This window comes from Chiloscyllium plagiosum, chromosome 9 (assembly GCF_004010195.1).
Source record: "Chiloscyllium plagiosum isolate BGI_BamShark_2017 chromosome 9, ASM401019v2, whole genome shotgun sequence".
Lineage (NCBI taxonomy): Eukaryota > Metazoa > Chordata > Chondrichthyes > Orectolobiformes > Hemiscylliidae > Chiloscyllium > Chiloscyllium plagiosum.
This window is the reverse complement of record NC_057718.1, coordinates 72,794,517-72,810,222: the sequence shown is the minus strand read 5'-3', so window position 1 is coordinate 72,810,222 and position 15,706 is coordinate 72,794,517. Positions and strand designations below refer to the sequence as shown.

Here is a 15,706-nt window from a genome sequence, read left to right as displayed (position 1 = left end):
GCCATAGGTTTAAAGTGAGAGGAGAATGATTGACTTTAAAAAGACCTGGGTGGTAACTTTTTCACACAGAGGACTGTGTGTCTATGGAATGAGCTGCCAGAGGAAGTATGATGATGTGTTCTGAGATAACCTTCACTGTCAACTACACCCACAATTTTGGTGTCGTCTGCAAACTTATTCACCATATCTCCTATGTTCACATCCATATCATTTATATAAATGATGAAAAGCATTGGACCCGTGCCGATTCTTGTGGCACACCACCGATCACAGGTCTCCGGTCTGAAAAATAACCATCTACCACCACTCTGTCGTCTTCCTTCAAGTCAATTTCATATCTAATTGGCCAGCTCCCTTAGATTTCCTGTGATTGAAACTTACTAACCAGTCTACCATGGGGGACCTTGATGAACACCTTACTAAAATACGTGTAGACAATGTCTATCACTCTGCTTTCATCAGTCATCTTTGTCACACCTGTCATTTCTCAGCCCAGCTCTGCATACTGTCAGTCTTGTAGCCTGCAGCAGCCCTTGACACTGTCTACAACACCATTGACCTGTGTGTCATTGCAAACTTACTAACCCACCCTTCCACTTCTTCATCCAAGTCACTTTTATAAAAGCTACAAAGAGCAGAGGCCCAAGAACAGATCCCTGTGGGACCCCACTGGTCACCGACCTTCAAGCAAAATACCTTACATCCACTACCATTTGCTGTCGTCTTTTGGCCAGTCAATTCTGTATCCAGACAGCAAGTTTCCCTATAACCCATACCTCCTAACTTACTGAATGAGCCTACCACGGGAAACCTTATCAAATACGCTACTGAAATCCAAGTACACCACATCTACTGCTTGACATTCGTCAACTTCTCTCGTCACATCCTCAACCCAATAAGGTTTGTGAGGCATCTTTAATCAAACCATTTTTCCAAATAATCATAAATCCTATCTCTCAGAATCCTTTCCAGTACCCTGCTTACCACAGATGTAAAACTGACTGGTCTGTAATTCCCAGGGATTTTCCTATTCCTTTTCTTGAACAGAGGAACAACATTCGCCTCCCTGCAATCATCCGGTGCTACTCCCGTCGAGAGTGAGGATCCAAAGATCATTGCCAGAGGCTCAGCAATCTCATTCCTTACTTTCCATAGTAACCTTGGATATATCTGGTATGGCCCTGAGGACTTGCCTATCTTGATGTTTCCCAGAATTTCCGACACATCTTCTTTCTTAATATCAGTTTGTTCAAGCCTATTAACCTGCTCCACCGTGTTCTCACTATCAACAAGATTCCCCTCTCTAGTGAATACTGAAACAAAAAACTCATTTAGGGCCTCCCCTACTACTTCAGACTTCAGGTACCAGTTCCCTTCACTATCCCTGAACTGCCCCACACATTCTCTGATCATTCCCTTATTCCTCACCTAAATGTAGAACGCCTTTGGGTTTTCCCTATCCTTCCTGCCAAGGCTTTCTCGTGCCCCCTCAGTTCATTTTTGAGTTCTTTCCTAGCTACGTTGTAATCCTGTAAAGCTATGCCACATCCTTGCTTCCTTCTTCCTCTTGACGAGAAGCTCCTCTCCTCTTATCATCCAAGGCTCCTTCACCTTACGATTCCTTGCCTGTCTCAAAGTTAAAAATCACACAACACCAGGTTCCAGTCCAACAGGTTTAATTGGAAGCACACTAGCTTTCGGAGCGATGCTCCTTCATCAGGTGATAGTCATTAGGTGATTATCACCTGATGAAGGAGCGTCGCTCCGAAAGCTAGTGTGCTTCCAATTAAACCTGTTGGACTATAACCTGGTGTTGTGATTTTTAACTTTGTACACCCCAGTCCAACACCAGCATCTTCAAATCTTGCCTGTCTCAGTGTGACAAACTTATCCAACACTTGCAACAAGTGCTCCTTAAACAGCCTCCATATTTCTATTGTGCATTTCCTGTAGAACAATTGTTCCCAATTTATATTCACAGCTCCTGTCTTAATAGCAGTATAATTTCCCCTCTTCCAATTACAGAGGAACCTCGATTATCTGAATGAGATGGGCGGGCACTATTTTTCATTCAGATAATTGAATGTTCGGTTTAGTGATTTCCTCTGGGGGGCTTGGAGTTTTCTGTGAAGTCTACTCCCCGTTCAGGAGACTAGGCAGCAGCACACTACGCGAACCCCCGCCCCCACCTGCTCATCCCACTTTTTAGCTTCCAACCCAACTCTCTGAAATCACTTTTTAGATCCTTTTCCTGGCTATGTCATTGGTGTCAATGTGCACTCCGACTTCTGGCTTCTCACCCTCCTCCTTCAGGATCTTGTAGACTCTGAGATATCCCGGACTCTAGCACCTGGGAGGCAACATAGCTTCTGTGACCACAGAACCTCCTGTCCGTTCCTGTAAGTATTGACCCTCCTACCACTAGGGCCTTTCTATTCCCCCCCCCCCCTTCCCTTCTGAGCCACAGAGACCTGGCCAGTATGGCTTTCTCCTGGTAGGTAGGCCCCCTCAATGCAAACAGTATACTTATTGTTGAAGAGAACAGCCACAGGGATCCCTGCATTATCTGCCTATTCCCTTTCTGTCCCCTGACTGTAACCCATCTACTTTTTTCCTGGACCTGAGGTGAGACTACCTCCTTGTAACTCTTCTCTATTACCCCCTCTGCCTTGCTAATGATCCAAAGTTTATCCAGCTCCAGCTCCCTACCGTGGTTTCTGAGGACCTAGAGTTGGGTACACTTCCTGCAGATGAAGTCAGTGGGGACACTTATTGTGACCCTTACCTCCCAATCCTACAGGAGGAGCATGCAACTGGACTAGCATCCATTCCCACTGTTCTGAATTCCCAAAGAGATTACTGAAAAAACTAGTAACCTTACCTCATCAGCACACAGAACCTTTTTTTTGGTTAGAAGAGGAGGATGGGTGGGAGACTCTAAAGTAGTGTTTTGAGTAAAGCAATCACCCAAATATATTACCTCACTTACTTATTCAGCAGTTCCGTGTCTACTCCTGTTCAGCGTGCGCTCTGCCTATTCACGAGATAAGTTACTAATGTACCTTCCCAGCAGCCCCACAGCCCTCGCTTTCACTGCTCCCACTGCTGCTGCAAAAATGGAAGCTGCTGATTCTGAGTTAAGTTTTTATTGGGTGGAGTCTATAGTATAACCGCAATAAGGTGATCATTTTTTTTTTTACTTCTCAGTTCCACATAACTTCATTAGATGCTCCCTCAAGATTATCTTCCTAAGTACAGCCTTAATGTCATCCTTAACCAAAAATGCCACTCTGCCTTCTCTCTTGACCCCCTTTCAACCAATCCAATAGCACCTATAGCCTGGAACATTAAGCTGCCAGTCCATCCCATCCCTGAGCTGCATTTCTTTAATAGCAATGACATCCCAGTTCCATATTCCTAACCATGGCATAAGTTCATCTGCCTTACCTGTTAGGCCTTTTTCTAGAGATCTACAGTACAGACAAAGGCTCTTTCGGCGCATCATATCCAAAACAACCACATGACTATTCTGCTCTCATTTTCTAGCATTGCCTTCTATGCCTTGGCATTGCAAGTGCACATCTAAATACTTTAATGTTATGATGAGGTTTCTGCCTTCCCTTCCAGGCAGTGAGATTCAGATTTACACCACTTTGTGTGAACAAGATTTTTGTCACTTCTGTTCTAAACCTTCTTCCCCTTAAATCTACACCCCTGGACTTTGATCTGTACATTAAAGGAAAAGTTTCTTCCTGTCTACCCTATCTTTGTCCCTCATAATTTTAAATGTCAATCCTGTCCCCCCTTAATCACCTCTGTTCTAAGTAAAACATTAGATTAGATTAGATTAGATTAGATTACAGTGTGGAAACAGGCCCTTCGGCCCAACAAGTCCACACCGACCCGCCGTCTACCCTATCTTTGTCCCTCATAATTTTAAATGTCAATCCTGTCCCCTCTTAATCACCTCTGTTCTAAGTAAAACAGTCCTAATCTGTTTAATCTCTCTTCATAATAGAAACTTTCCAGCCCAGGCAACATTCTGGTAAATCTCCTCAGCACTCTGTCCAGCGCTATTACATAATGCCTTAGCTGTGGCATAACAAGTGCATAACCTCCCTGCTCTTAAACTCTATGCCTTGGCTAATAAAGGTGAGTATTCCATATGCCTTTTTGACCATTTTATCTCCCTGTCTAACTTTACTTTATGGGATCAGTGTGCACCAAGTATGTGCACACCAAGGTCCCTCTGATCCTCGAAGTTTCTTGAGTCCTATCGTTCATCATGTATTCCCTTGCCTTTGTTTGTCCTTCCCAAGTGCAATACCTCACATTTATCTGGATTAAATTCCATTTGCCATTGATCAGCCCATCTGACCAGCCTGTCTATGTCTTCCTATCTCCAGGCTAACCACTTCACTATTTGCCACTCGCCAATTTTTGTACGTTTGCGACCTTACTGATCAACCCTCCTACATTCAAGTCTAAATCATTTATATAAAGCGCCAACAACAAGGGCCCCACCACTGACCATTGTGGGACGCCACTGTCCCTGGACTTGCAGTCAGAATAACACCTTTCGGCTATCACCCTCTGTTCCCTGTTACCAACTAATTGTTGATCCTGTGTGCCAAATTCCCTTGGATCCCATGGATTCTTATCTTCGCTATCAGACTCTGATGTGGAACATTATTCAAAGTCTTCTGACATCCGAGTAGACTATATCCTCATGTACACAACTAGCCACTTCTTCGGAAAATTCAATCAAGTTGCTCAAGTGTGACCTGCCTTTAACAAAAGCATGCTGACTGTTCTTGATTAATCCCTGCCTCTTTCAAATGCAGATTGATTCTGTCTCTTAGAATTGCTTCCAAAAGTTTCCCTACCATCAAGGTTAGACTGAACATGTTAAGGTTTCCTAGTTTATCCTTTGATTCATTCTTGAATAATAGTATCACATTGGCTGTCCTCCACTGATTTGGCACCTCTTCTGTGGCCAGGGAGGAATTGAAAATTTTTGTAAGCACCTATGCTATTACCTGCATGCCTGACTCAAGATCTGTGATACATTTCATCTGGGCCTTGAGGATTGTCAACTCTAAAGCTTGCCAGACATTCAAAGACAAAAAAAAACTGCAGATGTTGGAATCCAAAGCAGACAAGCAGGAGACTGGAAGAACACAGCAAGCCAAGCTGCATCAGTAGGTGGAGAATTCAACGTTTGGGTATAACCCTTCTTCCGGAATGGAGGTGAGGTTAGAGGGGTGCTGCAGAAAGGGGGGTGTGGAGCGTGGAATGGTGAGGTAGTGATAGGTGAACACAGGTTTTTAGATTAGATTAGATTAGATTACAGCGTGGAAACAGGCCCTTCGGCCCAACAAGTCCACACCGACCCGCCGAAGTGCAACCCACCCATGCCCCTACATTTACCCCTTACCTAACACTACGGACAATTTAGCATGGCCAATTCACCTGACCTGCACATCTTTGGACTGTGGGAGGAAACCGGAGTACCCGGAGGAAACCCACGCAGACACGGGGAGAACGTGCAAACTCCACACAGTCAGTCGCCTGAGGCGGGAACTGAACCCAGGTCTCAGGCGCTGTGAAGCAGCAGTGCTAACCACTGTGCCACCGTGCCGCCCACTAGGTGGTAGGTACGACCTAGTTGGTCGATGGCAGGAATGAACCTCCTCTATACCTGTGATAATTTATTCAATTGTATCACAGAGTATAAGCAACAGTGCAGCACAAGAATGACCCACCAATACTGAGCTGACACATGATGCACTTCTAAGCTAAAAGCCTTTTGCTTAAAAGTGGTGTGTATACCTCAATTCTTTGCATGTTCCTCTATCTGTCAGTATGCCTCTTAAATGTTGCTGTTGTATCTGACTCTGCCACCACGTCTGACAGCCCATTCCAGGCACTAATCAACCACTGTGCCTTAAAGAATAAATGCCTCTCACATCTCCTTTAAACTTACTCTCTTTTATCTTCAACCCATGTCTCCTAGTAATTGATATTTCTATCTTGGGAGAATACTTTGACTATACATTTCATCTATTTTGTAAACTACCTCTAGGTTGTTCCTCATCCTTCGACATTCAAATGAAAAGAAACCAACTTTGTCGAATCTCTCCTTATAGCTATATATGCTCCAAACCAGGCAACATCCTGGTTAACCATTTGATTTGATGTTTTTGTTGTCATAGGTACCGAGATACATCATTCTTTTGGTGTGGTGACCAAAACTGCACATGATATTACAAACAAGGTCTAACTACAGTTCTGCACATGACTTGCTGTAACATGACTTGCCAATTTTATACTCTGTGTCATCCCTTTCAGTAATGATGCTGACCCAAAGTGTTCCTCTGGTTCCACTTGCAAGTTACCACTGTGGTCTTTAATGGGCCTCTTTGAGTTATTATCCTTTTGCCCTTAATGCACCTGTAAAGCATTGGATCTTCCTTTGTTTTACTTTCCAATGTCCTTTCAGGTTGCTCTTTAGCGGCCCCAATGTCCCTTTTAAGTTCTCTCTTGCACATTCACTGATGAGACGGAATTTCTAATCTGAGAAGATAGTTAACATGTGAAATTCATTATCATGGAGTGCTGTCAAGACTGGATAATTAAGCATATTCAGGGCTGAGATAGACATTTTTTAATCATTAAGGGAATCAGGGTTGTATCAAAAAGACAGGAAGGTAGAGTTGAGGATTATCAGATCACACCATGACCTCACTGACTGTAGGAGTAAAGTTGATGGGCTGATTGCTCAACTCCTATGTCTTATGATCTAAGAAGCATTAAGTTGGATATGTTAGGTCTTGCTTTAAGATTGGTGTACAAAGATCATATTGCACCTTTTTTAAAATAAAAGCCTTTTTAAGCCTAATAAGGTGTACAGAGTATACGTTCACTTCTAAATTCTCTTGTGGCAAGTTGATTTGTCCAGATATTTTTAATCTTAGAACAGATTCTCCCTGTCATTTTCGCATTGTCATTGCTAATGTTAGTTCAGACTAAGTACATATTTTTGCTTTGGTGATATGCATAACTCATGACTTGTGAGTCATTGGAAATTTTGAAAAGTGTTTTGTAACAGGAAACAATAGTTAATTCAGTTCTGCACATTTGACCTCTAGCCCGTCTTGTACTCTCCATATAGAATATTCTGTAACTGGTTATCAATGTTAATATATTTGACAGGTTTTACAGAACAATGCAAAGTACCAGGTGGTCCCAAAGAAGCTAACTATTGGCAAGCGGTTGGCCCAGTGTCTTCACCCAGCACTGCCCAGTGGTGTCCATCGAAAAGCACTAGAAACCTATGAGATCATCTTTAAAATCATTGGCTCTAAAAGACTGGCCAAGGATCTTTTCTTATACAGGTGGGCTATATATTAGTTATTTTCAGAAAAACAATAAGAATTGCATTCTTGAAAGGTGGAGATCTATGAGCAGTTATGGCCTGTGGATCACAAATAACCCAAATGAATATTACTGAAAAAAGCGATATATTGATGAAACGTCTCAATTTTCACTTATTGGGATAAACGAAAGAATACTAGGTTTCCAATAATCACAATTTATGCAACTCAGTAAAAGGATTTTCATCAGTTGGCAAATCAGTTTTGATTGACGAATATGTTATCACTGAGAAATCAATAGAACTTAGAGGCATCCCAAATTCTTGGATAATTAAAAATATACACAAGGTTTAAACCTGTTTGCAGAGAGTGGTACTCTGCATCTGTAAGTATGTCAGTTCCAGTAAATGTAAGTGAGCCATGGTTAAACTTGATTATTAATTTTTATTGGTTGTTAGTGTACTTAATACCATGCTTAAGCTTGTTCAGAAAGTGTTGCAAAATTGACGAATCATATTGAAGACATTTAGCGACTGGTTAACAATGTTTTATACTGTGACTATTAAATGTAACTGAAGATGTGTATTGTTCCAGTACATAATGAAATTCATACAGTATAAATTATTGTAAGATGGAAAAATTTTTTTTTGGTCTGATGGCATCATTCAGTTAGTGGAAAGCTTCTGATAATCTGTCAAGTTTGGAACATAGCTCAGCTACTGTTACTAGCAGTGACTTACTTCCGGGTGAGTTTGTTCAAGTCTTGCCCTATTTAAAATTATTTGGGAGCCGTACTTTGCTTATTAAGAACAATTTAAGATACATTTTGTTTGATTCAATTAGCTAGTTGCTATAACTGACATCACACTGGCAATGAAATTCATACAGAATATTGCAGATGATTTGTGAGGTAGAGAACCTTTTTAATGCACTGATGGCCTCAGTCAAATTGTGTCGACTTTCCAACTTAATCAGCATCCTTTTCACTTGTAATGCAAACATTGTGAAGATCATTTGAAATTTGGCATTCGGTGTTTTTCCTGATGAGCGCAAGAAGGAAAGCTTTAGCAGCATGTCTCTTTTCTCAGCAGTAATAAACATGTAAAGCAATTCATTTGAATGTAAAACTTGTGTAATATTGCAACAGCGATTGTTACTCCATTAGATTTAAGATTGTTATGGAAAAGGACAAGGAATTGGCCTATAATCAAAGTTATTAATGGGGTGGAGGCACTGATTTTGATGAGATCAGATATGATTTGACCTGAGGCTAAGACTCCACAGGCTGAAAGGGAATGATGACCCTTGGAATTGGGTAGTGCATTAACATGAGTAAGAGGACAAGACAGGCAGAGCGAGAATCCCCTGTGGCTATTTCCCCGAAAAGCAGACATGCAGGTTGAGATACTGTTGAGAGGAATGGCCTCTTGGGGGGAAAAAGCAACAGCCAAATTTGTAGCACCAGTTAGCTTGCTGCGAAAGGGTGGAACAAAAAGTGTGGAAATGCAATTGTCATATGTTATTCAAATCATTTCTGTGGCTGCAAATGAAAATCTAGGATGATTTGCTGCCTCCCTGATACCAGGGTCAAGGACGCTTCAGATTTGCTATAGGACATCCTGGAGGGCAAGGATGAATAGTCAGTGGTCATGATGCGCATTGGTACCAATGACATGAGTTAAAAAAGGATAAGGTCCTAAAAGCAAGATACAGGGATTCAGAAAACAAGCTGAAAAGTAGGACCTCAAAGGTCATGATTTTAGGATTGCTACCAGTGCCACTTGCTTTGGCAGAGTGGAAATTGCAAGATACGATGAATGAATAAATGACGAAAGAGATCGTTAGGGGAGGGTTGCAGATTCCTGTGGCATTGGGCTGCTTCTGGGAGAAGTGGGGCTAATATAAACTGGCCAGGTCTAGGAGTGATGCCGGGGGTGGGGGGATATTTCTCCTGTGGTTGGGGAAAATTAACAAGGCCACAGTTTAGAAGAAAATTGTAAGAATCGGATGATGAATATTTAAAAAGACCAATCTGAAGACTTTGTGCCTGGGTGCACAGAGGATTTGAAATAAAGTAGATTGATTAATCATGTAGCTGTAAATGTAGTTGGGAATATGATGACTTGGCTGCAGGCTGTCCAGGGAATGGGAGTTGAAAATGTAGGGGTATTCAGTATTTAGAAAGGACAAACAAATGAAAAGGCGGAGGATTATATCCTCATAAAGAGGATATAAATATAATATTGAGGAAAGATACTAGCTCAGGCAATGTAGAATTTGTGTGAGTAGAAGTGAGAAATTGGCATGAAAAAGCGAAACACTTGAGGTTTGGGAGCAAATTAAAGTCAACAAAAGAGGAACCATGGGATTGATTAAGAAAAGGAAAATAGAGTATGAGGCTAAACTTTTACAGCACAAAACAAAACAGACTGTGGAAGTTTATAAAGATTGGTGAAAGCTACTGAAGATCGATTAAAGTCAGAAACAGGGAAATTTATGATCGGTAATAAAGAAATGGCTGACTATCTACTTTGCTTCTGCCATCACCAATGAGGTCATGAATAATGCATAGAAATGACAGGGATCACGGGGTTTAATGAGATGGAGGAACTGAAGAATATCTGTATTAGTAGAGAAATGATTAAGGTGAAATTGATGGGAATGAAGGCTGATAAATCCCCAAGATCAGGTAATCTATATCCCAGAGTAGTTAAGGAAGTGGCTTTAGAAATAGTGAATGCATTGGTTGTCACTTTCGAAACTTCTTTGGACTCTGGAGCAGTTCTTAACATATTGGTGGATAGGTGGAATAAGCTCACCATTTATTAAGAAGAATGATAAAGAGAAAACAGAACTTGTAGGCCAGTAAGATTTTATAAGCAAAGCACTTAGAAAACGGTAGAATCAGACACAGACAGCATGGATTTGCAAAAGGGAAATTGTGCTTGATGAATCTACTGGAATTCTTCATGGATGTGATGAGTAGAATTGATCAAAGAGAGCCAGTGGATATTGTTTGTTGTGAAAATCCTTCTGAAATTCAAAATGTCCCACAAGAGATTAATGTGAAAACCTAAACTGCATGGAATTGGGTAGTGCATTGACATGGGTAGAAAGTTAGTTAGCAGCAGGAAAGAAAGATTAGAAGTAAATGGGCCTTTTTCTGAATAGCAGGCAGTGTTTCGTAGGTTACTACAGGGACGGGTACTAAAACTTCATCTATTTACAGTATATTTGATGTGGAAAATAAAATGTAATGTCTCAACATTTGCAAATGAGAGAAAGCTGGGTGAAAGGGTATGCTGTGAGGAGAATGAAAAGAGGGTAATGTGTAATTTGGACAAGCTGAGTGGGCAAAAACACTTTAAAGCACCCATGATCAAGGCCTCTTTGTTCAGCAACACTTCCCAGGACCTTACCATTAAGTGTATACGTCCTTTCCAAAATTCACCACCTCGCATTTATCTAAATTAAACTCCATCTGCCAATCCTTGGCTCATTGACCCATCTGATCAAAGTCCCATTGTACTCTGAGGTAACCACCTTCACTGTCCACTACACCCCCAATTTTGGTGTCATCTGCAAACTTACTAATTATACTTCCTATGTTCATATCCAAATCATTGATATAAATGGCAAAAAGCAGTGGACCCAGTACCATTTGTGGGCGGCATGGTAGCACAGTGGTTAGCACTGCTGCCTCACAGCGCCAGAGGTGACTGACTGTGTGGAGTTTGCACATTCTCCCGTGTCTGCGTGGATTTCCTCCGGGTGCTCCGGTTTCCTCCCACAGTCCAAAGATGTGCAGGTCAGGTGAATTGGCCATGCTAAATTGCCCATAGTGTTAGATGAAGGGGTAGATGTAAGGGTATGGGTGGGATGCACTTTGGCGGGTCGGTGTGGACTTATTGGGCCGAAGGACTTGTTTCCACACTAAGTAATCTAATCTAATCAATCCTTGTGGTACACCACTGGTCACAGGCCTTTAGTCTGTAAAGCACCCCTCCACCATCACTCTGTCTTATACAATCAAACAGTTTCTTAAATATCAGTCCAGCAGACAGCCTGGTAGAAGATGGGCTGTCATTCAACTAGCTTTAGGTCTAATATTGGGAGAAGAACAAACCCTTTCTACAAACAGTTGAAATTCCTTATATTAATTTATTTTGTTTCTCACTGATTAAAGGTTCGATGTTTATTTTTATTTTTTGGAAGGCTTCAAATTCTAGTTGTCCTGAGCCATGATAAGTCATGATGATCTGAATTATTACTGCATGATGGAAGGGCAAAAGATTTAGACTGACTGGATATCTTGTTCAAAGAGGTGTCATAGGTATAACAGACCAAATGGCATCTCTGCTGTACTGTGAAGTTATATTCGAAGTTCAATCATTTGAGAATGAGAGCAATTCATCCAGCACTCCTACTTTTGACTGTCATCAAACAACAGTGTGTGACTGTGCGTGCATGAAATTGTGCATTTCTTGGTGAGCAATTGTGTCTCTGTGCCATCTGCCTGTGTGCATGTTTATAGGAGTGTATGTAAGCACATTAGTGTACATGTATTTGCACATGTCTGTGTCAATGACATTAGGAGATCAAGAAAACAGCTGCAACCTAGTAACATAAAAATAAAAGCTGGAATTGACCGTATGGCCCTTTAGTCTACTGCACTATTCATTATGATCATGCCTAACCTTTTACTTCAGCTCCCTGTTACTACCTCATCCTCAAACTGTTACATTTCTTTTATGTGCAAAAATCCAGCAATCTCAGTCTTGAATGTACTCCATAACTGAACAGGGCGAAAGTGAGTACTGCAGATCATTTATATAAAGGATGAAAAGTAGTGGACCCTTGTGGCACTCCACTGGTTACAGGCCTCCAGTCTGAAAAGCAACTGTCCACCACCACCTTTTGAGCCAGTTCTGTATCCAAATAACTAGTTCTCCTGAAGATCTTGACCCACGGGAGGGGTCCCTCGGTTCTGCGATTGGTCAAATAAACACTAGCAATTCGGTCTGGTTCTGCAAGATTTCACACTTCATTATCACGGCCGGGCTCAGGTTGTCCAGCGACACAGAAGTTAAACAGAAACTGTGTGTGAATGGCTTAAAACAAGAACAATTTTTATAAGAAATAGTACAACCTTAATTACAGAGCAAATCCAATAAAATGTAATTAAACGACATTTATATAAAATAAAATGACATTGAGTAGCAGGTTAGCCCAATGATATTTCCTGGGAACCAATTTTGTTTTGCACATTTTATCTCTCTGCACCTGCATCTACAAGGTCAGTTAGGATGGTTAGTAATGTCCTATCTAGCTTCGTTAATTCCATACTGTGACGGAAGCATTGCCTGTTAACCTTTGGTTCTGTTAGTTCTGGAATGCAGCTTTTAGCAGGGTAAAAAGCCATTTTAAACAGAGTTGTCAATTTGCACCTAGAAGTTACTTTGTTACTTACATTAAGACGCCATTTTGTTGTTAGTAAAGTCATGTATTAAATGGTTGCTCCTGACAACAGCCTAAATCCAGATTTTAGATCCTCACTCCCTGTATTCCATGAGATCTAACCTTGCTAACCAGTCTCCCATGGGGACCCTTGTCAAACACCTGACTGAAGTCCATATAGATCAGGTTACACACAGCACGGGGCAACTTATTCGTAGAATAGTTTTAGTACGGAAGGATGCCATTCGGTTTCTTGTGTCCTCTCTGCAGGAATAAGTCACTGGCTTATTTCCATAGCCTTGCAATTATTTTCTTCATCCAGTTGGTTTTTGAAAGCTTCAATTGCATCTGCCTCTTGGTCCGTACAGGTTGGAAACATTTGTTAGTGCTTCTGCAATTGCATTCTTTCTTCTTTCAGCAAAGGTTTAGATCATAGATTGCTTACAGTGTGGAAACAGGCCCTTTGGCCTAACATGTCCACACCAACACTCTGAAGACTATCCCACCCAAACTCATTCCCCTACATTTACCCCTGACTGATGCGCCTAACCTACACATCCCTGAAGACGATAAGCAATTTAGCATGGACAATTCACCTAATCTGCACATCTTTGGATTGTGGAGGAAACCGGAGTACCTGGAGGAAATCCACACAGACACAAGGAGAATGTGTAAACTCCACACACAGTCGCCTGAGGTTGGAATTAAACCCAGGTCCCTGGTGCTGTGAGCCACCGTGCTGCCCCAATATTTTATACAGGCATAGAAACCCTTTTAAGAGGCTGTTATTGGCTAATTAGTTATTAGCACATGGGTGATTTTGGGATATTGTAGGTGGACAAGCTGAGAATAGTTCACAGGTTGGTGCAACATTGAGGGCTGAAGGGCCTGTTCTGTGCTGTATTGTTCTATGTTCTAAAATTGTAAAATCTCTTGTGACAGTGGTAGTGCACCATTGCCTGGGTCAGAAGGTTTACATTCAAGTTCTACCTGTCTTGGAATTGCCATAGCATCTGAACAGGTTAATTAAAATATTTAAGTAGAGCAGAAACTATGGTTGGTCACGTTAATGGTGGTTATTAGTGAAGTTCTATGCTGGGAAATTATGATCAAGTCTAGCTATCATGGCTATCTTGCCCTGTAGAGTATATGGAGATAAAAGATTGTAAAAGACAAAATTTTTCAGTCAAGGACATTTGATACCACCATCAGCGGACTTGTACTAAAATCATGTAAACTACCACTCAATGCAATGTGTTACAGAAGATTGGCCATTGCCTGGAAGCATACCATGCATTATGTACACTTTTGTGGAGTGGTTATGAAATTGGAGCAATAATGTTGCTTTGGAAATAGGAAAAGAAATAGAAATCCAACTACTTCATTAGGCAGGGGCTCCTGCTATCACTATGCAGTCTGCACTAATTACCACTTCAATCCTGTGCAGTCTGGTTAACACTTCACAGCCTGTGAAGCCACACTGTTAAAACAGTTGCGATAAAAGAAGAGGTCTATTTTCTTGTTAGGGCTATTGTCTTGACAACATCCGTTGCATTGAGAATTGGCAGAATTAGATCAATTTTCCAGTTGTGGATTCCTTCCAATAGAAACAAACGTGTGGATCTTGATTTAACATGCTGATTTGGTTGTAACACTACCTACATTGAAGTTACTTGGTGGTCTTCAGTTCCTATGCTCATTAATGATAAATAGCTGTTTAACTGAAGTACAGAAAGGCTGAAAGTGGTTTTAAAACTATATTTATAAAGAAATTGCTGCCTTTCAGAGAGGGATTGGAAAACTGATTTTGGATGTTTGGAAATTATTCTTTCCTCAGCTCTGGCCTTTTCCCTCTTCTTGTCAATGCGGCTATGTCTGTCAAACCTGTGCTGTTGAGCTTATATGAAGTCTATTTCTTGCCTCTGGGTAAGACTCTGAAACCAGGACTGCAAGGACTGTTGACTGGGGTGTTGCCTGGTCTGGAAGAAGGCTCTGAGTACTACGACAGGTGAGTAGATAATTGAATATAAATATGATGAAAATGTCCTTGGGGGTGAATGTTACTGTTTGTTTCATGTCTGCATTACATATGTTTAGCTGAGGAGCCTTTTTAATGAAAATAAATGCTGAATATATAGTCAAGCACTAATCCACTATTTGTAATAGATTGTGTAAAGTGATTACTTGGTGACAAATTATATAAATATTTTAGCACTTGTGAGATTTGTTTTTAGACTTAATATATAGCAGATAAGTTCCATAGTAATTATAAAGTGAATTTAAACATCTCATTGGTTAAAAATGAAATAAATACAAAATAACAATAAACAACGCAAGTATGATCTTTCATGGTTCTAAGTTATGCCGAATAGCTTCATCTTCTATCAGATTTACTGACAGCTGCATTTTAAAACTCATCTTTGAGTTAGTCATGCATCCTTTTGAAAACAGTCAAAGAGATGTACAGCATGGTCGGTCCAAACCGTCCATGCCGACCAGATATCCTAACCCAATCTAGTCCCACCTGCCAGCTCCCGGCCCATATCCCTCCAAACCCTTCCTATTCATATACCCATCCAAATGCCTCTGAAATGTTGCAATTGTACCAGCCTCCACCACATCCTCTGGCAATTCATTCCATACACTTCCCATTCTCTGCGTGAAAAAGTTGCCCCTTAGGTCTCTTTTATATCTTTCCCCGCTCACCCTAAACCTATGCCCTCCAGTTCTGGACTACCCGACCCCAGGCAAAAGACTTTGTCTATTTATCCTATCCATGCCCCTCATAATTTTGTAAACCTCTATAAGATCACCCCTCAGCCTCCGACGCTCCAGTGAAAACAGCCCCAGCCTGTTCAGCCTTTCCCTGTAGC

The 15,706-nt window shown here is 41.3% G+C and overlaps 1 protein-coding gene across 15 annotated transcripts in view; it reads left to right on the top strand.

Annotated features, from left to right (window-relative positions):
- dop1a (DOP1 leucine zipper like protein A) overlaps positions 1-15,706 on the top strand; it is a 377,089-nt gene that overhangs the window by 58,166 nt on the left and 303,217 nt on the right. For all 15 annotated transcript variants that reach the window (XR_006312556.1, XR_006312558.1, XR_006312557.1 and 12 more), the window contains 2 exons: positions 7,216-7,397; positions 14,671-14,841. Coding sequence is in view for 12 of the 15 variants with exons in the window: in XM_043696201.1 (XP_043552136.1) it covers positions 7,216-7,397; positions 14,671-14,841 (353 nt within the window). In the remaining 3 variants the exon portion in view is untranslated. The remainder of the gene's footprint in view (positions 1-7,215; positions 7,398-14,670; positions 14,842-15,706) is intronic.